General features: G+C 33.9%; 1 protein-coding gene across 5 annotated transcripts in view; it reads right to left on the reverse strand.

Annotated features, from left to right (window-relative positions):
* Positions 1–27,931, reverse strand: part of CSMD3 (CUB and Sushi multiple domains 3) — a 1,109,294-nt gene that overhangs the window by 904,929 nt on the left and 176,434 nt on the right. For all 5 annotated transcript variants that reach the window (XM_084749143.1, XM_084749142.1, XM_084749141.1 and 2 more), the window contains exon 3: positions 25,849–25,961. In XM_084749143.1, the coding sequence (XP_084605269.1) occupies positions 25,849–25,961 (113 nt within the window). The remainder of the gene's footprint in view (positions 1–25,848; positions 25,962–27,931) is intronic.

A 27,931-nucleotide genomic window follows, 5' to 3' on the forward strand; every position in this document is an offset into this window, starting at 1 on the left:
TGCTGCAAAAGTGCATCTCAATTGTATTCTTGTAGAAGTATTTATACATAAAATTTAGATTGGTCTCTTGGTTTCAGCCAATGCCAAATTAAACTTCAATTTGCTAACAAAATTTATCTCTAGAGATTTTTTTATTCATTTGGATATTTACTGAGAATTATCGGGATTAGACAAAATACAAAGAAAAATACAAAATAATTTTATTCATTAGGAAGAGAAACAAATGGATGCACCCATGCTGCCTGCTTCACTCATTGCCAGCTGTTTCCTTTCTAAGTTCAGAATTCAACAAAGGGAACAGTGCTGCTCACAGTGGGGTGTTCTTTATACATGAATTAGCAAGTGAGACATTTCCGCACAAAACTATCCAAAGGCCAACTTTATTCTAGTGGTTTCAGATCAAAACTATCTTTTCATGTTATGCTAGATTACAAGAAAGAAAGAAAGAAAGAAAGAAAGAAAGAAAGAAAGAAAGAAAGAAAGAAAATAAAGAATCAAAATAAACCCTCATAGTCTACATTTTGTCAGTTTGATATACAAATGCATCATGGTAAACCACGCCTTTCTGTCTTTGGCCCCAAGGTCTCATGATTATTTCATAATGTAAAATACAAAAAAAGCTTAAAAGTCTTTCCAAAATCCTATTAACTATCCAGAGAGTACATACATTGCACACACACACACACACACACACACACACACACACACACACACACACACACACAAATTGTTTCTGGCTGTTTTCATTCTTAGTTCAGAATTCAACCTGGGGAATAATACTGCTCACAGTGGGCTGTATTTATAAATGAATTAACAAGTGAGACATTTTTCCACATCAATATCCAAAGCTCAACACTGATATAGTGTTTTCAAATTGAAACTGCCTTTCCATTTGATTCTAGGTTATGAAAAATAAAGATATATGTAATATATATTATATAACATATAATATCTCTCTGTGTCTCTCCACCTCTGTATCTGTCTACCACAGAGTCCAAAACTTTATAAGAAAGTGTAGGGGTGTACATGTGAGTGTTGGAAGCAGAAAGGGGAAAGAAGCATGATGTGATTATTTTAAAAATTTGTGTACATTTGTAACTATAAAATAAAAATGATGCCATATCATTCTTATTCTTAAATTGAAGAAACGAGGTAGATAAACAATGAAACATAAAGAAAACCACAGCTAAGCAGTGTAAGTCAAATCCTGAGGCCAGATGTCCCATATCTGGGAATGCCACATATTGGGATTCACAAAGGCATGTACAGCCTCCCTTTTCCAGCTTTGCTTTCTGTAGTACATATGGCTTCCATATAAGTAAAATGCACTGCTCATATTCAGCTCTCCTTCACATATGTCTGACAGTTCCAGTGTCTGCTGTGTTCTGGAGTCCCTCCTGCATTTGAGGCTTCACCTGTACAAATGATGTCTTAGAGCATTTGTTCAGGGACTCTTAAAATATTGAAGTATCCAAGCCTTAGTTGCATCCCATGATTCTTTCAATCTTGCATCGTTTATGTGTTTGGCACCTGTACAATGTGGATGATGCCTAACACATTGCCAAGATGTAGCCTGGGCCATGTAGATAACAGCTTTTGTATGCTGACTTAAGTTTCTGTTTTAAGGATGAGGCACAGACTTTAACTCAATGCTATTGATCTCTTTGACAATTACAGCTCTTTCTTCATCCTTACCATGGTCAGAACATATGCCCATGTTGTCAAAATGTCACATGAATAATCCGTAGCCTAGTTCCTTATAAAAACTTTGCCTATCTCTGAAACCTCATAAGCCAAGGGTGAACTGTTTCTCTCAGTGTTCCTATTTTTCAAGCTACCACTAGAATGGCTCATTAAACTCTGAACACTTAATAGTTTTTCAACTGAAAGTTTCAAAGTCTTCCAAAGACACAAAGATAAAATAGACTGGTTCATCCCAGGGACAATCCTACATCATGGAACCAATTTCCATGGTTTCATTTCTACTGGTATGCTAAATATACTTACAAAAGACATTATAGCAGAGGAAAGTTTGTGTTTGGCTTATAGTTTCAAGTTATAGTCCATCAATTGGGGAGGTCAAGTCAGGAACTCAGTTACTTCACATCCAGAGTCAAGACTAGAGAGAAAATAAATGTGTCCATGCTATCAAATTGCATTTTTAGGAGTTTTATTAATTTTAGAGTTTAGGGCCTTCATTATGGAAAGGTACCACCTACTGAGCTCCATCTTCTTACATAAAATAACAAAACATCCCCTCAGAAATAAGCCCACAGGCCAACTTGACCTAGACAATGTATTAATTTAAACTCTATTCTTAAGTGATTCTAGATTTTTGAAGTTGACATTTAACCACTTGCAAATGAAACTTTTTTTTTTTCCAAGGCAGTGTCACAGTGGAAACAAATGACTCTTAAAGGTAGGCTGCCATGGCAGGCAGTATAGATGGTCAACAGCAAATGAATTTAATGGCACTTTTTAAATGAAGTTATTCAGATTACATCACAATTTTTATCCCACTGTTTGTCTCCTCTTGTTCCTCCCTCACTCCCTCTTTCACTCTGTTTCCATCCCATAAGTCTGTGACAGAAGGGGACCTCCTCCCACACCATTGGGTCACAGCCTATCAAGTCTCATCCTGGTAGCCTTCCTATTCTTTCTCTGAGGGCTACCAGTTCACCCCACAAAAGGAAAATAGTCAACACAGGGGCACCAGAGTTCATGTCAGAGTCAGTCTCTGCTCTCCACGTGACTGTGGATAATGTCCTGTCCCTTGGCTAGATCTGAGTAGAGGTTCAATATTTACTGCATGTATTGTCTTTGGTTGGTGCAGTAGCTTGAGCAAACCCCCACCCTGGGTCCAGACCTTCCCATCATGATGTTCTTCTTGTAGATTTCTAGGACCCTCTGGATCCTTCTATTTCCCTATTATCCCGTACTTCTCTCACCTGGAGTGCCAATAAGAGGTCCGACACCTATACCAATCTCCTGGTAAATGAAAACTTCAGGGGACATCCCTGTTGGGCTAGTGTCCAATAGTAAGTGAGTATATACCACGTGATTCTTTCTGAGTCTGGGTTAACTCATTCAATATGATCATTTATAGAAAATCTTGAAATTTGTGGGTTAATGGCACTTTTTGAGGTTCCTTTGTCTCAAACATATAGGCTATTTCCTTTTAAAAATTGTATCTTGTTATTTCAAATATATTGAATTAATATAATATAATATAATTAATATAAAAATATTTTCCTTTTTTAAGCTACTTGTCCCTTGTTATGTGTTATGGTTTTCACCTTAGTGTTTTTGGATTCCTGAGTGTATGAATAAATGAGTGTCTGTTTCTTGTGCCTTTTCTTTCTGTTTGCTGGTTTTGTCACATTCTGTTGTTTTAGTTTTTATTATTTTATTTTATTTAAGTGTTTTATTTTGTTATTTTCCTTTAGAAGCTTGTTTGTTTTCTTATCTATTTTGGTGTGCCATTCAGCTTTTCTTTTATTTTTTTTTTAATGTGCCACATTTTCTGTATACATTTTTATTTAAGTAATTTATTCAGATTACATCTAATTTCTTATCCCTTCACTTGTATCTTCCCATTTCCCTTCCCTCCCTCTTTCATCCTCTTCCCCGCCCCTAGGCATTTGACAGAATATATAAAATATATAAAGAGTTCCAGAAATTAAACACCACAAAACCAAATAACCCAATTGAGAAACTGGGCTCAGAACTAAATAGAGAATTCTCAACAGAGGAGTATCAAATGGCTGAGAAACACTTAAAGAAATGCTCAACATCCTTAGTCATCAGAGAAATGAAAGCAAAACGACTCTGAGATTCCATCTTACACCCATCAAAGTGGCTAAGATCAAAAAATCGAGTGACAGCATATGCTGGCAAGGATGTGGAGAAAAGGGAACACTCCTCCATTGCTGGTGGGAGTGCAAAATTGTATTGCCACTTTATCTGGTACTTTCTCAGAAAACTGGGAATAGGGCTTCCTCAAGACCCAGGTATTTCACTCCTTGGAATATACCCAAGAGATGCTCCACCACACAACAAGGGAATATACTCAATAATGTTCATAGCAGTCTTATTTTTAATAGCCAGAACCTGGAAACAACCTAGATGTTCCTCAGTAAAAGAATGGATAAAGAAACTGTGGTACATTTACATTATGGAATACAACTCAGCTATTAAAAACAAGGAAATCCTGAAATTTTCAGGCAAAGGATGGAAATAGAAATGATCATCCTGAGTGAGATAACTGAGACCCAGAATGACACACATGGACTGTTTCTTTTCTAATGAAAGAAAGAAAACTATGGATCCAGATGGCAGAAGAGGTAGAGATTCAATGAGCCAAGTGGAGGGAAAGGAAATTGTAATCAGGATAAAATATGTGAAAAAATAATTTTTAATAAAGTTTGATATTTAAAACTATCATGGTCACTGTCAAAGATGGTACTATTAATGGTGATATTGTATTTGCTTGGAAGGATGGATCAATTATCTCAATTGCCACTGATGATCATAATGAAATATGAACCCTAAGTAAACCTAAAGCGAGGTCTAATATATTCATTTTAATAAGCTTTCATGTATTGATAGTCCTGCCAGGTCTGTGGGGGTACTTTCCAAATAACAAGGACAGTACAGATCAGCAATAAAAGTTAAATGTGAATACATGAAGTTTGCATCTCCCATCTGTTTAAAAATATATACTCCTTATCAAATCCCTCTCATCCGTGGAGTAGGAGTATTGTTCAGTGAGATGGAGAATAACATTCAGGGTGGTACAACACCTGGCCTTCACTGTGGTCTTTGGTCACCCACAAGTGACATTTATTGGCTCATTGGCTGTTTTACAAACATTACTCTGATAAAAAAAAATGAACACAAACTAAAAAGAGAAACATTCTGAGTGATTTTATTGTAAGTGTTCCTCCCATAAATGTGTTTCCAACTGCAACAGATTTAATGTTTCATAACATTATGCTTTCATGTCGGTGGAACATTTTATTTTCATCTTTCCATTTTCTGCCCTAGAAATATTTTTAATGTTAAAGACACATTAGACTTTGAATATCCAGGTAATTAAGATGCAGTGTTTACTGATTGATCCACACAGATTTTCACATATTTTTTTATACTATTTGGATGCCTAATCTCATGTTTTAATAAGATAAATGGTATGAAATATGTAGAAATCAATAATTCAGTTATGCAAGTCAATGAATGATGACATCTGAAGTGAAATTAGACTGTTAATTTGATAACACATATAGAGTAAATTCATATGCAATAATAATTATTTAGTTGATATTTCACAGATACTGGTGGTCATATACCCTAGATTAATTTAATAGAGTATTATGGTAATAGCCATTGTGAAACATACAAAGTAATTTTTAGATTCCTTTAAACAGGTATGCATCTACAGGGGAAAATATGAGTATAAGTCTTTTTCAGAAACAAAAATATATTTTAGTTCCTCACATGAAAGCCTGTGCATTTATAAACATAGTAAAATATTATTAGTGATGTTGAGTTTATAGTTAAGGTAGAAGCTAAAATTGAATTTTTTTTCTTTTTTTCTAAAAGAAATCAACTGAAAAGTCTAAAACAAATACTGGATGGTTGACAAATACAAATCAGCTCTTAAGATGACTGGATAAGAGAGTAGATATTTGCTCAATGAAATATGTAATTAATCATAAAAATATCAATTAAAAGACTAGAGCCAAAGGTTGGAAAGATGACTCAGCAGAATATGTACTGACATAACTGGAAATCCAAGTTCAGTTCCCAGCTTACAACCAACATGAGGCTCCACAGGCTTCAGTGTTCTCTTTTGGCTTCTGAAAGTAGTGCATTTATATGCACCAAAATCATATCCAGGCACATACTACATATCATCACAATATCATCACAATAAAATATTTAAAAACAAATGCCTGAATAGAAGAACTTTTGAATTTTTTCATGTAAAAAGATACAGACAGATTAACTAGAAAAAGAAACTTGAAAACAATGTGAAAAATTATTTTTTATTAACAGTAAAATACAGAAAACTTTTTTAAAGTACTGCTTGAAGGATAGTGATTTTTTTTTTCTGGAATATGTACCAAATGAGAGCATATAGGCAACTATCAACAAAAGCACAACTATAAAAGCAAAAGATAGGTAATAGTAAAGGTCATAATCAGTTTTTCAAAATACAGGGACTGATGCTATATTCCAAGATGCCCTACAGTCATTAAACATCCCAATGGCTGTGTGGCAATTGACTCAGCCTATGAAGTGTTAATATTGAAAATGTGTGCTCTGCAAGCCCTTTATTATCATTGACTAATAAAAGATAAAAGAATTGAAAAAAGAACATAAAAAATTGTGGACTAAAGAGGCTGGCTATCTTCTACTATTTACAGAACGTAGACACCAGACTTCATGTCAGAATTTTCTATACTAGTTCCCAGTATCATTTCTTACATGCTGTAATGAAGAGATGCAGGTATTACCAGAAACCAAACATTTTCACTTAAAAACATATGGAGCTTTACAGTTAGCAATAAACACATCTTGACTTTCTTTTAAATATTTACTATCTCTACTTTTGACATTTTTACATTTTTTTCCATTTTACAAAAAACTTCCCTGGAAATAAAGTTCAGAAATATATAGTTACCACAATTGCTTGGAAAACATACAGAAATCTGAGAGACTTGTGAAGAATCACCTCTCTGTCTTAGCCACATCTCACTTTTGTGATTTCTTGGCTTCTGGAGAATTTTCCCTCCAGTGCATTGCTAGTCAACCCGTCAAATTAATCTTAGTGACAGACATTGGCATCAGCTCTATTCACTGTGTGCCATGTAGAATTTAATTAAGGCCACAAACAAAGGACTCTAAGCAGAAGGATGCTGTCAAGCTACAGAATTGATATCAGTCATGCTTGTTAGGAGTACAGATGAGCAAAGACACTTCAGTATCATGACCTTGCAAAAACAGGTTATCTTCCTGCTTACAAGGTGTAAGTGACTTGAAGTAACAGCTTTCATTGGAGACAAGATTTCTTTAACTAGGCTCCTTCCCTCTGCTCCTCAGTTTCAAGGTAAAGTTCAGTGTCTTCAAGTATGCAGCCCTGTGTTTGCAACTCTCAAACAAGTATTGAAAGAGATAATTAGGAGGATAAATAAAAATAATTTCTATAGAAGATTAACTTTGAGGTATTATATGTTTATATCTACATATGTGATATATGTATATACACACACATATTAATATGATAATGTATGTGTTTTTCCTCCGAGGACCTTTTTCTTTTTTGTTCCAATATTTAGAATATTTTGAGGTCCTCTATGAAAAGTGACCAAAAGGGAAAAACATATACTGGTACTTTTCTTAACTCAAGACAAACAAGATAAACAAACAAAAAAGCATTTTCCAAAAAATCCTGGGAAAATGTAAAAAGCAGTAAAGATACTGTTCTCTTAGATAGCAACAATGACAGAAAAAAGTAACTTTCCATTTATACCTGGGTCTTCAGTTTTCAAAACTAACTAACTAAATATACAATCTAAATCCAAATCCTTTGAAGGAAAATGTGAAGAATAATAACAGCTCTGTGATGTTGATATATTTCTTCATAAATGGCTTAAAATTTTTGTGGATTCTTAACCATTAAAGAAAAATACAAATTATACTAAAATACATATATACGTATGTCAGCATTCTAGTGAATTCTTAGAATGATTTTTGGCAAATGTAGTCTATGATGATGTCTATAGTTTTGCTGAAAAACAAAACAAAGCAAAACACAAACGTCTTCAGTGTGGGAGGCCAAGGCTCAAAATGGGCGTAAAGGGAACAGGTTTTCCTAAAGGGAAACATTTTAAAATCTCAAAATATAACAGGCTTCACCCAAGGCACCAAGTAATAAAAATTCCAAATAAATGTCACTTCAAAAAGGAGAATACAATTTGAGTGTGAGGACTCTCCCCTGTCCTCTGACACACATCACTGACTTTTTCACAAAAGCATGTGATGCTAGCATCAGAGAAGAAGTGCTTTTATATTTCCTGATCGGCCCTGGTGTTCTGTGAATACTAGATCTGGTTGTCAGGATAAACGTTTATGTTAAGAATAAGGAATGTTTCTACCTGACAGTATTTAAGTGGCATAATGAAGAAGGTTCTACAATAACTAACAGGGTGCAAAAGGAAATGTATGTCTTTCAGTGTTTGATGATGGGCAATGTAAAACAGTATATTATAAAATTACTCAAAACTTAAAACATTGGTTTTTTTTTTTCTGAACTACTTCATTGTCTGTTGTTGATAGGATCTCCGGACTTGAACCTGAGGCCATATGCATGCTCGTTAAGCTTGTAACCAACAAAACCTGGTGGCACTCAGAGGAAGGATAGCAGGTTACCAAGAAGAGACTTGATACCCTATGAGCATATACATGGGGAGGAAATCCCCCTCAGGAACAGTCATAGGGGAGGGGAATAAGGGGAAAATGGGATGGAGTGAAGAATGGGAAGATACAAGGGATGGATAATCTTTGAGATGTAACAAGAATAAATTAATAAAAAAAAGAAAAAAAGAGTAATTGAATATTAGGTTGCTCTTTTTGTTTGAAATGTACCAGGTATCAGCTTAAATGTAGAGAAACCATGCAATGTTTTCAATGCATGTGATCTAAACTATGCCCTCTCCGCTCTCACTATGACCTCTTAGGTAACAGACAGTTACAAAACTGTTCTGAAAATCATATACTATTTGTCACCATAAACTAAAAACTTAAGCTGTTGTTAAATTGTTGCCAACATCTATTGCATCATCAACAGTATTTATCTATTGTAGAATTTCTATCTTTGACCTTGAAGAGATTTCTAGTTTCTTGAAACTTTAGGGATCATCCACTGATTTGTGGGCATATTTAACATAGATACCTAAAACATCACATGTGCTCAGTATTTAGGTATGAGATGCTTAAATGCATTTTTTCCTATTATCAAGCTATTCTTCCCTAAATAAAATTTATGGGCACATAAACCGTACCTAATATACAATATTCATGATCAGGAATCTCATTTCCTGTTTACTATTAGGTAGTAATTATTTTAAAGAGAAAATAACTAAGGAATACTTTGCTTCTTATAGATGCTATTTTAAATCTACCATGATGTTTGCAGCCTATTCAAACAGTTATAATTTTTACATAAATTAATGATAAATTTCCTAAAACCATTAGTGAACATCTATTAATTCTAAATGTCATTGTAATTTTAAATTGTATTTTTAGAATTTTGCTTCAACTTATATAGAAAAATTATATGCATTAAAGATAAGCTATATTAAGTTTGACTTATGACTGATGAAGAATAATAACTACACTTATATAATTTCATATAAAAGATGCCTCCATCTTTTACTCCCTTCAGGGCTCAGGGAACCCTGTGGATGATGAGGTGGAAAGAAAGTAAGAACCAGAGGAAATGAAGAATAATATAAAAACAAAGCTCTTTGGTTCAAAACAAGCAAAGTTCATTAGAACTCAGAAACTGAGTCAGCACTCACAGGTCCTCCATGGATCTGGACCAGGTCCTTTGCAGACATGTTATGAGTTCGAGTTTAGTGTCTTTATGGGATTCTGGATGGTGAAAATGAATACACATTCAGATACTTGTGCCTTTGTAATGACCAAACTAATGCCATGTTCTGTATGTTCTGTAACTAAGGCCATAGTCGGTATTTTCTGTGAGAACTTGCCCTCTAGGTGACCCTTCTCCCTGCATTCTGGAAATGACCATGTAATGCTGTAAACTGCACATGCCAGCAGTCCCCAGAAACTCCTCCAGAGAGAGCAGATATAATCAGCTATCAATGTTCCTCTGAGATGGAAAAAGCTTCCCCTTGAGATCCAGCCTCCACCCAACCTGCCTAAAGGTCGACATCCCTGGGACCCACAACCCCTCTTATGGTTTTTCCCCTTTATAAACCCATTGCCCTTGAAACTCTATGTCACTCTCCTATCCTGTTGCATTAAGAAGGAATGTGATGCGAGCTCAAGGCCATAACACAGGACCCTGTGTAAGTTTCATCGGTATCGAGTTCTGGTGGTCATTTCGGGGATCTCGCAATCTGGGCGATCTGGGTACTGCATCTCCTTTGGGGCTTTTTACTCATCCTGTTTGTGTCCAATCATTGTGTGTTAGGTTTTTTTTTTCTTATCTTATAATTAAAAAAGAATTAAGAAAACAGTCTAGCAAAATGTAAAAATATAACAGAATCCACACTTTTCTAAATAACTTAGATATTTTAAAATGGTTAGAGAACTATTAATTGTAGCAGACTATAAGAATACAGTTATCATAATATTTTATTAAAAGAATTATATAGTTTTTAAAATGTGTGTTCAATTTTAAGGGGTATACATGTTACAGCACACCAAAAGCACACCAATCTTGATTTTTAAATAACATTCTATTATGTAAATATACATTATATTTTTATTTCTGGCATAGGTTGATGAATATTGGGATTTTTGTAAAATAAATATAATGTTGAATAGTGTTAACATAAGCAATCATACTATAATTTTAATTTGAACCTTTGCTTCCACTCTTTTTTTCTGGAACTACAGAGTCATATAGAATTCCATGTGTAACTGTAAGTGTTGTACTTGAGGGCTTTTAACCTAACAATAAGAATTTTTAACACTTAATGCATTTTTGTAGGAAGAGGTTAGAGGACAACTTAAGGGAGTCAGGCTTTTCCTCCTACCACATGGTTCCCAGAGATAGAAGTAAGGTCATCAGGCTTGGCTGCTGGTGTGTTTACCCATTGAGCCATCTTGCCATCCCCTTATAGAAGGAATTTTATCCTTTAATTTTTCTCATCAATTTTCTTATAAAACATATACTGTGTGATTGATTAGTACTTTTCAAGTTTTTTCATGCTTCTCCATTTTTACGGAAAGTTCTGTTTTATCTTACTATTCTGTGTTTAAAACTATGCACTCAATGTAATCAAAATTGGTAATTAGTTAAAAAAAAAAAGTAATCAGAGGGGAAGAAGACATCCTCAGTCCTTGATAAGCTGGGGTAGGTGGAAGGGAGCCTCTGTTTTCCAAGGAATAAAGGAGGAGGATAGGGGAAGGAGGAGGGAGGGTAGAAATGGGAGGAGAGAAGGAAGTACCTATGATGGGGATGTAATGTGAATAAATAAAATATTAAAAATAGAATCATGCAGAAGACAAAGAAATTCAACGTAACAAGGAAGATGCTTTAAGTCAAGGAGTTTGAGCCTGTCATTGACTGTCTTGAGGTCCTAAATGTCTAACAACTTGCTGGAAAAGGAAAGGTAAGAAAGAGAAAGAAGAGAAGAGAAGAGAAGAGAAGAGAAGAGAAGAGAAGAGGAGAGAAGAGGAGAGGAGAGAAGAGAGGAGAAGAGAGGAGAGGAGAGGAGAGGAAAAAAAGAAGAGAGGGGGAGAGAAGAGGATATGATTTTTAAAGTTCTTTGATGTACATAAACTATACTCAAGTGTTCAATGCTTCCTGTCAACTGATAACACAAAGGTTCCTGGAAAGATAAGGCTACAAATTTTTCTCTGATATTTATAATCTGCTTCAGCACACTGATATCTGAAAGTTACTTGATTCGGTTTGTTTTCTCCATGTAATGATTTAAGTATATATGTATATGTTATATATGTTCGATTCGCATCTCTGATTACCTCCCCCCCCCCCCCATTCCCCACATGGGCTTTTAAATCTCACAGTATTTTTTCCAATCTTGCCCCCTCCCCCACTGGAAGGAAAGCCTCTGCACATTCTTAGCATTCCTGGGAAAGCCCTAACCCCCTCCCCTGGAGCCACCCAGGAGGTTGCAGACATATCTTTTTTTCACGTGCAATCATTAAAAACTCTGCCTCCCAGAGCCAGGGTAGGACTTCATCTGCCCTTCTGAACACTTCCAGGAGCTTCAGTTCCCAGATAAACCTGCCTTTTTATACATTTAATCAGGCTTCGGTTGGCTTATTCCAAAGGCAGAGATAACCCATTCATATATAATATATCACAATATAAACAGCAGAATTGCCTGGCATCCAAACTATGAGAATATGAATCATAAGACAATCTTTAGTGGTTTACATTGTTTCTACTCACCAAATTTTAAGCATTCTAAAAACGTTATTAAGAGTTAGTATCAAGCCCCTAGGTAGATGCTTAAAAATATGTTTTGAAATGCTTAATTAAGTCAACAGGACTGGATTCCATGTGATGTTTACTTTTAGAATTAAAACAATACTTTTAAATTAACAAAATGCACTTTACAAAATATATGAAGCAGGACCACATGCAATTTCTTATTCTGAAACACTGGTAGACTCTGATATTCCCTTTTAGTCACTCCCTTAAGACAATATCTATTTATTCCATGTCTTTCTCTGTGTTCCCATGTATGCTCATGTGAACCACAGGTATGCAGGAGCCCTCAGTAGCCACAGCAAGTGTCTGTTCTTAGGTAGTGTGGTTACAGCGGGATCTAAGGTGTGTGTGTAAGCAGACCTAGTCCTTCTGCAAGAGCTAGATGAGCTGCTAAGTGCTGGACCATCTCTTTGCCCTTGGACCATCTCTTTGCCCCTGGACCATCTCTTTGCTCCTCTATCTACTCTCATTTCATTTACAATGTTTTTTGTTTGGTTGGTTGGTTTAGTTTCATTTTGCTTCAGGCTTTTTTTTGGGGGGGGTCATCTGGACTTCAACTTACCATTAAAATAAAAGTATTTTCCCAATACATATTATTTAGCTCTTAATAAAAATGGAATTATGAAAATTGAAGATAAATCTATAGAGCTAGAAACAATTATCCTTTATGAAGTAATCCAGTCCCAGCAAGACAAACATTTCATGATTTCTCTTAGACATGTGTGTTAGCTTTTAAGCTTTGGATATGTGTTTTATTTAAAATAACCACAAAGGCTGGGGAACTACTAAAGTACTAGCCAGCTGAGAGGTTGAGTATTCCCCTAGGTGTGGAGGAAAAGTATAGAGTTATAAAGAGAGTAAAAGGAAATCTATAATAGGAAGGTTAAAGCGGAAGTCATGGGAGGAGGATATAAAAGAGGGAATATGGGGAGGGGCAGCAAACACATTTCATGAGAAATCACATAGAAACCTACTGCTATGGAAACTTCCTAAAGTATGGGAAAGGAATGTACATAGAGTTCCCATATAACGGGGAAGACAGTGCTCCAACTACACATTATAGGCTACCAACGGATACTTCCAGCATCAGCAATCTATGACGTCATGCTGAGTTCTTTGTCAAAGTAAAATTGATTGGTGCCAAGTAGGTGTTTTACGCCAGCTGACTAGCATCTGAGATGCTAGGACATACTTTACATGCTACTTGAAGTAAAAAGTAAGCACAAATATCACCCGGCTATGAAATATGTCACATAGAATAGTGACCTGCCTTCAGAATATACTGGTGCAATAAGATCACAAACGTTCTGGGATTAAACAACCATATTCTTGATTGAGTTTAAGGACTACTCCAAAAGATCAATCCATATCAGATACAGCTACAATGCCTAGGAATTTGACACTAGATACATCATGAGCCTTAAGGATTCTGCCAAATGCACACAGTGGTAAAATAACTCTCAGTAACGTGTAGCTATACCCACATATCAGTACATCACATAGATCTTATCATGTATATTCCTTCCTGCAGTAGATGTCAATTAACACAGAGAATCACAAATGAGCAGTCTACAGAGTGTGAGAGACTATGGGACACTCAGCACTAGGTGACATGTCTTTACCAAATCTCCTCCTGAACCCAAAATCTTGAATAAGCCATTTGAATGGCTATTAGGTTAATTACTGCTTATAGTTAATAATAGATATTATCAGTGTATCTATGGTTATCATGGTTGGTGGCTTGAAAGTCCTGCAAAAGCATGTGCTGAAGGTGTGGTCTCCTGTCAGAATTATGGAGATGTAGTAAAACTTTAGAAGGTAATTTTCTGTTTTCTGACTGGCAAGAGCTGAGAAATTTTTCTACAAGAGAAACTCCTGATGCAACACAGGTAAAAAGAAAGGGAGTTAAGCATCCTTAGACCAATATCTCTTGACACCCAGCACCAAATGACACATTTACCTTAAATTTGAGTATATCAGTGCTTCATCACCTGCAAGGTAAAGTAACAAATATACTCTCTCAGATTCAGGAAGAGATGGCTCATCTGGACCATAAATATAGGTAGAAATGAGTATCCAAGTCACTTGATAATTTGATAAACATTGTTTCATTAATTTTTTAGAAGTTATAAGTAGTAACTGTTGGAAGAAACTAAACTATATATTGTAGGAAAAAGCAGTAGAAAATAGAGCATCTCTGGGATGTCTGTGTGATATATGGCAGGTATATGCAGGTGTTGATGAGGGTAAAAGAGAGCATCAGATTTCCTGGAGCTGAAGTTACAGGCAGTTGTAAAGATACATGGACCTGAACTTGTGTCTTCTGGGTGAGCAGCAAGCACTCCTAACTGTTGTTAGAGCTCTTCAGCCTTGTATATATGAAATTCAGAAGACTGCAGGAATAATTTGAGAATTGATCCTTAAGTTTGGTAAATTGTTATTGATATTTATGTTATTTTGCCTTCCAAAGTTGAGGCAAGACACTTTAAATAAGCTATGTTTAAAATAATTATATCCTACATATTTAAATAAAAATATATTTATATAATTTATAATAATATATAAGGAAGAAAAATTTTTGATTATAGTTGAAGAGGCTTTGTAAGAGGAACAAGGCCTGCTGTTAGTTCATAGTTAGTCAGAGCCAGTGCTTTTGATCTGTGGTGACCCACCATGTAAAGAAGTCATAAAATCCAGGGGACATAAAATAGAGAATTGATCTTGAGATTTGATAAATAACCATATTACCTTGAAAATAATACATTCAATTAAATATTAGAGAAAATCTATAAGTATATTCAGGTAAGTAGGAATACAAAAGAAGAGTCAACCAAAGTACCATATACAACCCTTTCAGACCCTTTTATATAGGAGTAGCCAAAGGAAGGAACAACGGCAAAATATAATGCAGCCCTGGAAGATGTTTGTTCTTTTGACTGTGTTTATCCTACCAAGATCTAACACTGTATGCCTTTGTGGAAAACAATGGCTGAGATTTATTTGAAACAAATTGATGATACATAAAAGATGTACTGTGGTAAATTTTATTTACCAGCATTTTATTAACATTGGGTGTCTCTGTAATATCATTTCCATTGACTGAGCACAATAATACAATTTAATACAAATATTAAATGTATAACCATGACAAAACTTGACTTGTGTGATGAATGACTCTCAGTGTTCTGTAAATAGCTCTTGTTGAAAACGCAGATACTGTTCAGTGGGAAATTGAAATGACTTACTGATATCGTTACCATATTTTCCACTGTAAATAAAATCACACCAGCTTGAATCAAGAGTGTAGATTCAATAATACAAGACTACAGTTAAAGATATGTAAAGATAATTGAAATGTAATCTATTGTGTTTCAGGTTAACTCTTTAAATTAATAATGTGGAAACTTTTAGATTGCACACAAAATTAGTGCTTTAGATATATGGAAAATAAGAAACTACAGACCTAGTATCTATGAGTTGCGAATTCATATTTACATTGTAGAAATCTTTATTATCTAATATATGCATATATAAATGGTTCTATAGCAGAAATCTTTTTCAAATTAATTATATATAATATGAAATATATAAACCTTAGTTTGATTTAATCAGTTACATTTGTAGTATTTCATTTAACAAATTTATCATTTAAACACTTAATCTTAACTATTTTCCTTCATCTTGTATCATATTTACTCTTCACCTCTAAGATTTAAGGAAATATTTTTGGTTTTTCCCTATATATGAATTAATTTTACATATAACAAAAACATAATAATAAATTCTTATGTAATATCAACTTCATTCCATGCTTTTGACCTATTTATATTTTATTATATTTATAGTTCATGATCAAAGTTTGTATCATATACAAGTGATATATACATATATATCATATATGGATATGGAATGAACATATATTACTGTTTATTTTATTTTTTATTAGTTCTGAGTTTTTTGAACTTTTTAAATTTTAATTTTTTACATATTCATTTATATTAATTATTACATATATAAACAATAAACTACCTAAAGCAACAAAAACCATGAAATAATAAGGAATTATGTAAATGTTACATTCATAGGGTTTTGGCTATTTGTGTTTGGCAGCCTTGAAAAAAAAATCTTTCAGATCTTGGTGAGTGTAAAATTCTGAATATCTATCATATCTCTTCATTATCAACTTAAAACATCTATCTAGACCTAAAAACATTTTAACCCCTAAACAACTAAGCTTAATTATAAAACTAAACTATCTGGTCTTCAACCTCATCAGAGACTTAAGAAGGAATAAAATTAATTACTTGAGTATACAGGAAGTATAGGTTAGCAGCTTCCCAAATAAGAAGATTACAGAAACAGTCTGCTGTTGAACAGTCATCCAAAACTTTCTATAATACTGAAGCATCTTTAGCCTTCTGGCCCAATATATCTGACAGACATATCTGTGAGGCAGGAACTATTGAGGACTTGCTTACTCTGTCTCGGCAGAGTTTGACTGTCGAAGCTGCCTGCATCCAAGCATGCCCATTTCAGAAAGAATTCTGTCTGTGGTAGAAACAAGGACATTTTTTTTTTGCCAGAGGCTTGTTTGCCACATTTCAAGCCATCTTCATAAGGAGGTTCTTTGATGCTCATCATCTTCTTTAAGGGAGGCTGTGGGAGGCGTTAACCTGTCTCATTGTTAATAAAAAACATTTTATAATGCCATATTCTGTATTATCTCTGAGGTTTTTGAAGACCTATTCTAACTATTTTACCTTATCTTTCCACATATTCATTTCTATCTGTTACATCTAGGATGTATATTCTTGTGATAAAAATAGATTAGTAAATGATATGTCCATGATTTGATCAACTGACAATTAATTTGTATAACTTCTTTACTCTAAACAACCTACAAGAGCACCTTCAAAGTACTGAAAATAAACCTTGTATTATAATTGAATTTTATGGCTACAATACCTCATATCATTTTTTAAAATATAATAATGACATTTTGATTCAGTTTGGTTGCCAAAAATGCTTATCTTTGTAGAGAAAACAGATGTTGAGATTGAAACACACATACATATACATATATGGAATATATATGCATATATACATATATATGTATATATGAAACCAGCATAATACACACACTCAAAGAGAGAAACCCAGCCTTTAGAACAAGAAGAAATTAATGAATGTTTTAAAATTCATTAGTTTGGATTCAGATTTCAAATTGTTGGTTCTCTCGCTCTTTTCCTTGGTGACCTGATTTCTACTTGCTTTTGTTGTTGTACAGTTTATCTGTTTATCTACTCTTTGATCTGATAGGTTCTTTAGTATTTATTCTATCATTTGGTTATTACATTTACTTATTTACAGTCATCTGGAGAATATTCTGTAGAAATTATATGGTAAGTCAACCAAAATTATCTTATAATGTAATACAGTACACTAAAAGCTGAAAGCACAGAAAAATAAAGAGATAGAGCATATTAATAAATATAGACAGATACATCCCTCAGAAATGAAATGGATGCCTTACACACTACAGAGAGACCTCAGGATCTACTAACCAGCATTAAGGAGAAGGAAGAGCTATACCTATCATTCCCTCAGTTATCAAAATGGGAACTTAAGCAATTTTTAAAATTAATTCTAAATATCTTACACCCATCAGAATGGCTAAGATCAAAAATTCAAGCGAAAACACATGCTGGCGAGGATGTGGGGAGAGAGGAACACTCCTTCATTGCTGGTGGGAATGCAAACTAGTACAGTCACTTTGGAAATCTATCTGGGCTATCTCAGAAAAATGGGAATAGGGCTTCCTCAAGACGCAGCTATTCCACTCCTTGGAATACACCCAGAAGATGCTCCAGCACACAACAAGAAACTTTGCTCAACCATGTTCATAGCAGCCTTATTCATAATAGCCCGAACATGGAAACAGCCTAAGTGTCCCTCAGTAGAAGAATGGATAAAGAAACTGTGGAACATTTACAGTATGGAATACTACTCAGCTATTAAAATCTTAAACCTCTAGGTGTCTACTGATCATGCTTATTTTAATTTATAATTTTAAAATATTATGAATTGTTGCTTAAAGCATTGATTCCTTGAATTTTGAACAAAAAATACACATATAATACAAATGATTATTCATCCATTTCTAATTGCCACATCCCTTTGTAGAAGCACTGAGTTTCCTTGATGAAAGGCAGCTAAAGAAGTTATCTCCACTAAGAAGACAAGGCAAATTGATTAGGGTCTTTTCAAAGTACCTTAGTTCAGGGTCACTCTCTTCTACAAAAGATAATGTGTCTATTGTATGTCCCTTGGATGTGTTTTCCCTCTCTGTGGGAACTGAGGTTCAAGAAATCTAGTGTTTTATATTCTTGTTATATCTTTTACTGGACATAAAATAATGCCTTTGTGTACTCTGTCTTCTGAAAAATTTATTGTTATTGTTAAGTAATTTGTAGGAGAAAAATGTGTTTACTTTAAAAAAGTGCAGAAATGTCTAAAGCTTCATAGTTGCTGAAGATGTCTACATCCCCAAAACTATGGCGTATGTACAGATAGGCCACTGTTCTCTATTAAGTCTGTCACAGCAGAGCAAATGATAGCATTTAATCCACCGTACAGAACAATGCCATGTTACAGCTTGACACAGAGTGCTACATTCAATTTTAAGGCTGATCATCTTTTCCAACCCAAGTGTCTACAAAAAGAAGTTTTTTTTCTTTAATCCAGAAACTTTATAGTTGTCAGCTCTTCCTATTAAAAAAGTAGATTCTTTTCTCATCCAATACATCCAACCACAGACTCCCTTCCCTCTCCTCCTCCTAGCTCTCTTCCACCTCCCTGCTTCCCGAGACACACATCCCCTTCATTTTCCTTCAGAACAGAGCAGGCATACAAGATGAATATTTTTATGGTTGCTGAAATAACTCTTAAGGTAACAAATGAGTTTTAAGTAAGCTTCACATACTTCCTTAAACACTCTTCCCAGCTGAATTGGAAATACTGCCTTGTATCACCTGTCCCTGGGAGTGAACAGTTACATCAGAATCTTGAGCACACATATCTCTCTAACTCTGTGAAAGAACACTGTGCATACGGATGTATCATTTGTTCCCTTGGTTCACCCTGAATATGGATGGCTGCCACATTGACAGCATTGTGATTCCTGTGAACCCTTAACAAAGGGTTCAGCTACTTCATTACACAGCTCACACAACACATGGGATACCCATCACAAGAAATTTCTTACTTGAATAATCATTACGTTAAGATAAAATAGATAGCAGGTTATCTGTTCCTTCATTAAAAACTCTTCAAAAAAGTTAAATGACATACACAGGCATAATACTTGTAAATGCGTTTGTTATTTATTATATAATGCAGTAGAATGTGAGAGATACTGGGTATAATGAATTGAAAGACACTGAATAAACTAATTGAAACAATATTTTTACATATTATAATGTTTGGGAACAAAAGTTTTAAAACATATTTGAACAACCTACTACAGTATGGTGAATAGGGAAATAAATAATGAAATAATTTCTAGGACAAGTCATGATATATTTTAATGCAGTTAATATATAGTGTCCATTAAAACAACTATCAAAATATTTATTAGCTTTGTAAAGTCAAACATGTTCATGTATTATTAGAATCAAATTACCAAGATTTTTCAATGAAACTTCATTCTAGCACTCATAAAAACTAAAAATTCATGCAGCTGGCAGATGTGATACTTTTATTTACATATTTAAAAGAGGGATATTTATTGTAAAATGTGATTAAATCTTAAAATTTATCATTGCATCCTGAGTAATAAAATCAATCTTTTAATAACTTCTCCTTCTTGCTATGTGAAGCACAAAGATTATGTATTGTAAGCCTAGGATGTTGATTGCTTTGTAATATACAAAGACAGTAAAGACTTTAATCACTCAGGATATTCATTAGCATATTTTAAGCATCTGATGTAAATACCTATCCTAAGTAGTTAAATAAATCCTGCATCTGCCTTCATGAACTTTGCTGTGTTTTAGTCTTTTGAAGAAATATATATATATATACTCCCTCATTCTCTGCTCTGCTGGTTAGCCACTCTCTATATTAAATGGGTTTCAACAAATATTCATTAAATATTTACAATATGCCAAGATGTGATGAAATTTGAGTCAAGTATATAAAATGTATAAACATTATCATGTGACCTCATGCTTCTTGCACAGTATTGTGAGTTAAATAGTCAAAACACAGAGAATTTTTTGAGACAAAGTGTGGGACACTTTGAGCATCCAGACAAAAGGCCATAACATTGAGTGCAGTGTTGAAATCTTGAAATGGTTTTCAGAAATTGACTGCATATGGAAAACATTGGGAAGAACAAGTAAATTGACTAAGATACATAAGCAGAATGTCCTAACCAAAAGGGAAGGACTTGAGTAAAGTTGGAGTCACTGAAAAGGCCATCATTAATGAGGAATCTAAAATATGTTCATATCATAGGTTTTTTTGTAAATTCACACACCTTATAGATAGAAATAAGACTGGATATTCAGGAAATTGTGGCGGCTGGAAGTGCTATCCTTTGCTAAAATATGAGAAATATAAAGTGTTACCTTGTAGTGTCTAAGAGTATTCAAAATATTGAAGCTTTTTTGTAAATATGGTACAAAATATTTCTATCTCATTAGAAATGGAGATACAACATAAAAATCAATTAGTCAACATGCTGATATCCAAATCTATATTTTTATGATGATATTGTGCTTATGGAATAGGTTTACCCTTATAGAAGACATTTCTTCCTCTATTTCTCCTGGTCTTCCCACCCCAACTCCTCAAAAAGTATACACTCCCTTTTCTCTCATAAGAAAACAAATAGGCTTCTAAGAGATAATAATAGAATAAAACAAAATAAAACAATACCTAAAACATTAGATTAGGACAAAGCAAACAGAAGGAAAGGAGCCCAGGAAAACACACAAGAAACGCATATAGACATAGCGACCCACTCATTCTTACACTGATGAATCCAATAAAAACACTGAACTAGAAGCCATAATATAGACCTGAAAGCTCAGTACAGTGAACAAAGAGAAAAATATAATTAAAATAAATATTAAAAATAACATGACTTTAACTCCATGACATGACATTATCATAAATTGTTCATTTACCAAGAAAGTCATTTTGGAATTTGAATACTACAGTGGACCAAAATACGCATTCCGTGGAAACCTAAAGATTAATTCAATCACACCAAGATGCAAAGAGCAAGGCTGCTGTATTCACAGGAATGACGTTTCTTCATCACATTTTCTGAATCATAGTATCTGTGTTTATAAAATATGTTTAAGAAATGATTTAATATTTGCAATATTATAGCAAGGCCTTTTCTTGCTGCCATTCAGCTGTTTTTCCAGAGAATGACTGACTTGATTGTGAATTATATGGATTTGCTCCAAATCATGCTTAGAATTTCAAAACTAATGAGTTTAAATGGAGCCTACAATTAAAAACAAATGCACTGATGCTCGCAGGGGAAAATAACAACATATACGATAGGTGAGTAGACTATAAATAGCTTGAATATTTTTCTATGTCAAATATTTATTAAAACTAAGTATTGTAGCTTTTTAAATACACTCTAAGTGATGTATCTTTACTTTTCAAATTATTGCAGCACATATTGTAAATTGTTCTTATTATAGCAATATTTTGGTACCATGATGTACTCGATCAGAAGTGTTTAGGTACAAATTGAAGTCAGGAATTTAAATTTCTCCAAAACATATACAGATTGCTGTGGTAAGGCATTTCACTAATTTTTTCATTTCATATTTTTTGTATTTTTACATATTCATTTATATAATTACACATACATAAAATAAACTGCACACACCAAGAAGAACCACTAAACAATTATATTAATGTTACATCCATAATGTTTTAGCTATTTGTATTTTTGAAACTGGTCAGTGTTCTCTTTTTCAATTATTGCCATTTTAGAGCTACTACCTGATTTCCTAGGGTGAAAAAAATCCATATAACACCATTGTGACTAGACAAAGTAAATTTTCTGTGAATGCCACACAATATTAAAGCTGTCTGCCACACTCCCTATAATAATGAACTAAAATAAAAAAAAATGATGATGATCAACCCAGCGAGAGGTCAAGGAGCTGAAAAATAAAAGACTACTGGAAATTCAGCCCTACATAGAGCCTGTATACAGAAATCCCTCCTCCCAAGTGTCTCTTGTATACATCAGAACAGCTGCACATATGAGTACAAGGTGGTTGTGACGGCATGAACAAAGCCTATGCAGGCTTGAGCCAGACCTACTCCCAGCATGGAGAGGAGAGCTGGGCACTACATCTTGCACCTAACCAGGTAGCTGTTGGCAACTGTGAGCTGCTAGAGGAAGAAGAAGAAGAGGCAGCTTTCTCAAAGAGTGGAGTCTCTCATCTTCCAGCAAAAGAAGATCCTTCCAAAGACATCTGGCAAGGACAAATTGGTCTTTATGGGGAGAAACAAAACAAAACAAAACAAAACAAAACAAAAACACTATGCAAATTTAAGGGCATTAGAATGGTAAGGATTGGGATATATACCTGGGAGTAGTTGGGGTATTGGTGGAAATCTAAGAACTATTATAAAAACTTGAAAGGACCAATAAAAGTATTTTTAAAGGGGCCAACATGTATCCAACTCTTGTTCATCATATGTAGAAAGGCATGAGAATTTTATTCACAATTTTTTTCCATTAAAATATTTTTCTTAATAGCTATACCTTTATCAAATTTTATTCTTTTCTTTCTTTTTCTTTTTCTTTTTTTGGTTTCTCAGACAGGGTTTTTCTGTGTAGCCCTGGCTGTCCTGGAACTCTCTATGTAGACCAGCTTGGCTTGAACTCACAGTGATCCGCCTGCCTCTGCCTCCTGAGTGCTGGGATTAAGGGAGTGCACCAGCATGCCCAGATCTTCTATCAACTTTTGACAAAGGTTGACTACATGACTTAGTATGCATTTATGCTGCTCAAATTTATTGTTTCATAAAATCTAATGCCCCTTTCTTCCTGCTTAAAGTTAACAATAAAATACAGATGAGGGCAAAATTCTGTGAATGAATGTTTCAAATTATGTGAGAAAATAAAGATAATATTAGAAAATAATGAGGGAAAATAAGGAAATAAACAGTTGGATATTGAGAGTAAAAATAGTTAGTATAAATTTCATAATTCACAACCTGATGCCAAGAAATTCAATAGGAAAATGTTTTCATTGCTTGCTGAAGAGATTCCTACAGTATATTGTATTCAAGAAATGGGACAGCAGCCTCCATCGTTTAATTTAACGATCTACAGTTGCCTAATAAAATCTAGAGACAATACAAAACTTACGGGGGGGGGGGAATGACTGTTGGGTTTCTATTTTTCAGCCATTTAGTTTGCACTGATTGGAACTGCTTGATAATTCAGGTGAATTCCTGGAAACCCAGAAGGGATTAGATGAGTTACCACCACAGTCTTTTGCTCTCTTACTTTCAAAGTTATCAGATCTAAGTAAAAACATGCAGTGTCTCAGTCAGAATTGATCAGTGAACCAGTGGCTGGCGCTGAGACACATGAATCATGGTGAGAGGAGTCATATCTGGAGTAGTTTGTGTGGCTTCCAAGTCATAAGAAGAATATATCTCAGTTCCACAACCTACAAGGATCATAGCCCAGGTTAACAAGAATAAGCTTTAAAGTTGAGATCGTCTGTTCTTTCTGATGAGAGCTCAGCTCCTATTTTTCATATCACTTAAGGAGACTCTGAGCAAATGATGCAATAGAGACCATTAATATTTTCACATATAGAGCTACAGAGTGTGTACTATATTAAACTAGGGAATTTAGGGTAATACAGAAACAGAGATACATGGCAAAGATACCAAATTGTGATAGCTAAGCCCCTCACTGCTATCTGGATAATGGTGTCATATATTTACACTTAGAACATCCCAAAATTGCATTTGAAAATATGAAAACATATCTTTATTTTTTTTCTGAAAAAAAATGATGACAGGAAATTTTATTGACAAAAATGCTGATGAAGTGAGAGTTGTATTTATAGTGGCAATGAGAGATACTAAAACATTTTAAAAAATGAGTTTATAAAACTGGACAGTTAAACCATGATACATGCAAATGTCAAATTTTAACAGTTATTATTATATTATTAGTATACTTTGTACTTGTCTGAAGTATAAACTACCCTAAAAATAGCTTTGTACTTTAATGAAAAATTTTTAAGTTTTTTCTTAAAAGGCACTTAGAATATATTTGCATTCTTAACATCCAAAGTAGTGTAAAAATTACATTAAATTTTGTGATTGTCATAATGAATATGTATGAATTAACTTGCCAAGGCTAATAAAAATGCTTAGCTATTGTATTTGTAGCCTTGTAAAAATGAATATAATGAATAAAGCTATTTTCCATTTATTTTTCTTTGAAACAGGAAATAGTTCGGAAGTGTGTGTAATAGAAAACTCTCTTCAAAACCTACACATAGGATGCTCTTTATGGCTAATTTAGGAAACATTTCCTTTCCCTGGTACAATATATTTTATAAGAATAAAAAAAACCTGCATAATATAACAATTATTTTGTATCTTTCTCAGATGTAAAAAGCTTAAATTTGTGTTGTTGAAAATGTATTTCTTTTGTATTTGTTTTCCAGTATGCTCTGTAAACATTCTATTATACATTGCATGAATGTATAAGGTAGAAAGAATGTCTCTTAGCTGGTGATGTCATTCCGTACTGCATTGTACTACTATTGTATATAGAAACAATAACAAAGTTTTTTAACTTATATATATATATATATAATATATATAAATATATATATTTATATATATTAATGGCAGTGTTAGATCTAGCAGGCAAATTCTGAAAGCAAATGCTAGAAAGAAAAGTTGAAAATGATATAATACCACTGTGGTTAGGGGAAATATTTCCCTTATATAATGTAAGTACTGTTTTAAAATAATGAACAAAAATTTATAAATCCATGATTTCTACTTAAATATTCAAGTGTAGATTTTTATTATTCTTAGACACTTTATTCATTAAAAGTATGTATTTCTACACATTTCTATCACCCTCAACAGAACTGGGATTTCTCTATAGAACCCTATTACTCTTTTTCCCTTATTATTCCTTTACCACACTGCTTTTTACTTTAAAATGTGGTTCACTGAACATTATACTGATTTCATTCTTAAATCTTAAGAGAACAAAAGGAAACTCTTCTCATGCTAAGACAGTGGTGGTGTGAAAAGGTAAAATACAGTAAAACTAGCCACGTAGAGAACATTGTGATCAATAAGAAAGGATGTTCGTTGGGTCTAGAGATTCTGATACCTTATTGTGCACATGCACAAAACAAAAATAAATAAATCTTAAAAATAAATTGAAGCCATCTCTTCACAATATTTGAGGCAATTAGATGAACACTGACACTTTTTATGCTTCCTACTGTTTTTGGTCTTCCATCATCACACCCAGAGAAATGTGGCTTAAATACATTAAAATGAGAATTTCTGTCTTTTATATTGCTACAACTTACCTTCATAATATACTTTAAATCCGTGAGCACTGACAGCAAAGTCACTGGTCAACCGTAGTGAGAACACAGATTTGGTACTGGTTACTGGTGGTGGTAGGTGAAATCCTGTTAACCTAAAAAGTAGAATAACATTTTTAGCTCTGTAATCATTAACAAGGTTTCTAGGAGGATTAGAAGCTATGTTATCAAATTCTTTTTTTTAATGTATATTCATGAACACATATTTTTCTTCCTATTATAAATTAGCCATCAAGGTATAAGTGTATACAAATACATTTTATTGATGCAAGTATATGCATATTGCTTTTTATAATGTCTATCAACATTATCCCTTATATTAAAATTATTTTTCCCATCCCTTCCTCCACCCCTCCAGCCCTAATATTGTTATTAGTTCAAACTTTGGGAATGAGAATTGTGCAAATATATGTTTGAGAATATTGTGTGCCATTAGTTTTAGTAAGTGATCCTTTAGAAGAAAATGTTAAATATACGATTTGTGTGATGATTGTAATGTGTATGGCGTTAAATGTCCTCGAACTTCAAATTACAATTTAGCATTAGAAAAGTAAATACAAGAAAGGAGAAATTAAACACCCAAGTGCAAGAAACAATAGTAACAAGTGCAAGTCACTTTATTTTCTAGGTGCAAATTATATTCTATTATAAAGAGCATCTAATTCAGTTGCCAACTCAAAAATATGTATCTGTTTCTCCTTAAGATAGCATACAAATGTTTACAGACATAAAAGTGTTTAATGCATATCTGCTATTTTGTTATATTATTTGTTAAGGAGCTTATGGCATGTGTAATGTAATCGTACTCTTTTTTTCAAAATGTCAGTAAAGGATAAAATGGCTAGTGACTATTTGTACTCATACAAAGCCACTAATTAAGCTGTAATACAATAAGAGAAGTTTTAAGTGTCATTATAGTATACTTTGACTAAAATGTCAATGCAATAAAAATAGCAAATAATATCTAGTAGTAGTGGTAATGGAAGTTGTTTTAACTGTAGATTTTTTGAAAATGTCTTCTTAACCTTCAGAGCTCAATGCATCACAACTTGAGAGCCATGGTTTTGGAAGAATTCATAGTACATTACATAAACATGCATTTATTCTCATCCTAATATTAAGAGATATCTATGTTCTTTGAGGTTATCCAATATATTTCCAGATTTTTAAATTGTAGAGAAATTTTAGTTAGTCCACCAACATGGCTTTTCTGGTAAGGTATCACATCCAAATACCTTCTAGTGTGTGACCAGACAGTATTAAAGACACAGTTTCAATCCCAGGAGAAAGAGGCAAGCAGATCTCAGAGTTCAAGGATAGCCTGGTATAGAGCAAGTTTCAGGTCAAGAAAAGCTTAGGCGCAGGCATGGTGGTATACCCCTTTAATCCCAGCACTCAAGAGACAGAGACATGCATCTCTGGGTTCCTTGAGTCATGAGTTAAGAGGCAATGCAGTGGAACTGAGTTCATGGCAGTTCACTTGGTGGCAGTTCTGTTCATGGAGTTCAGAGACAGTTTTACATGAACAGATTTATCGAGACAGGTGGCAAAGAAAACAAGGTAGACTCAGGTGAAGACAGAATCCTCAAAATAAAGAAAAGAAGTCAGAAGATTAGAACAGATTAGTGGATTAGTTTGAGGCCAGTCAGAGCAATTCAGTCAGCTTGGAGTAGAGTTTAGCCAGAACAGGTGAGTTGAACCAGCCAGTCAAAGTTTAGAAAGTACTGGAAAATTCAGCTTATTCAGCTGTATGCATCAGAGGCTGAAATCAATCTTGGCCTAGATTATAAGAATGAGAGAATACAAGGGATGGGATAACCATTGAGATGTAACAAGAATAAATTAATTAAAAATTTCATTTAAAAAAAAAAGAAGACTAGGCCTAGGTAAGCAGACAGATAAGCCTTTGAGACAATTACATCAGAAGAATAAAAGTTACATTACAGGAAATCTTCTAGCATTTTTTTTAATTTTCCAGGGTAAATTCAGGAACTTGACTTGATCTCTTGCTATGTAAGCTGCATCCTGTAAGCTATGTATAAAGACATTTTGCAAAATAAGTCTG

This window comes from Acomys minous, assembly GCF_964271855.1.
Source record: "Acomys minous genome assembly, chromosome: 12".
Classification (NCBI taxonomy): domain Eukaryota; kingdom Metazoa; phylum Chordata; class Mammalia; order Rodentia; family Muridae; genus Acomys; species Acomys minous.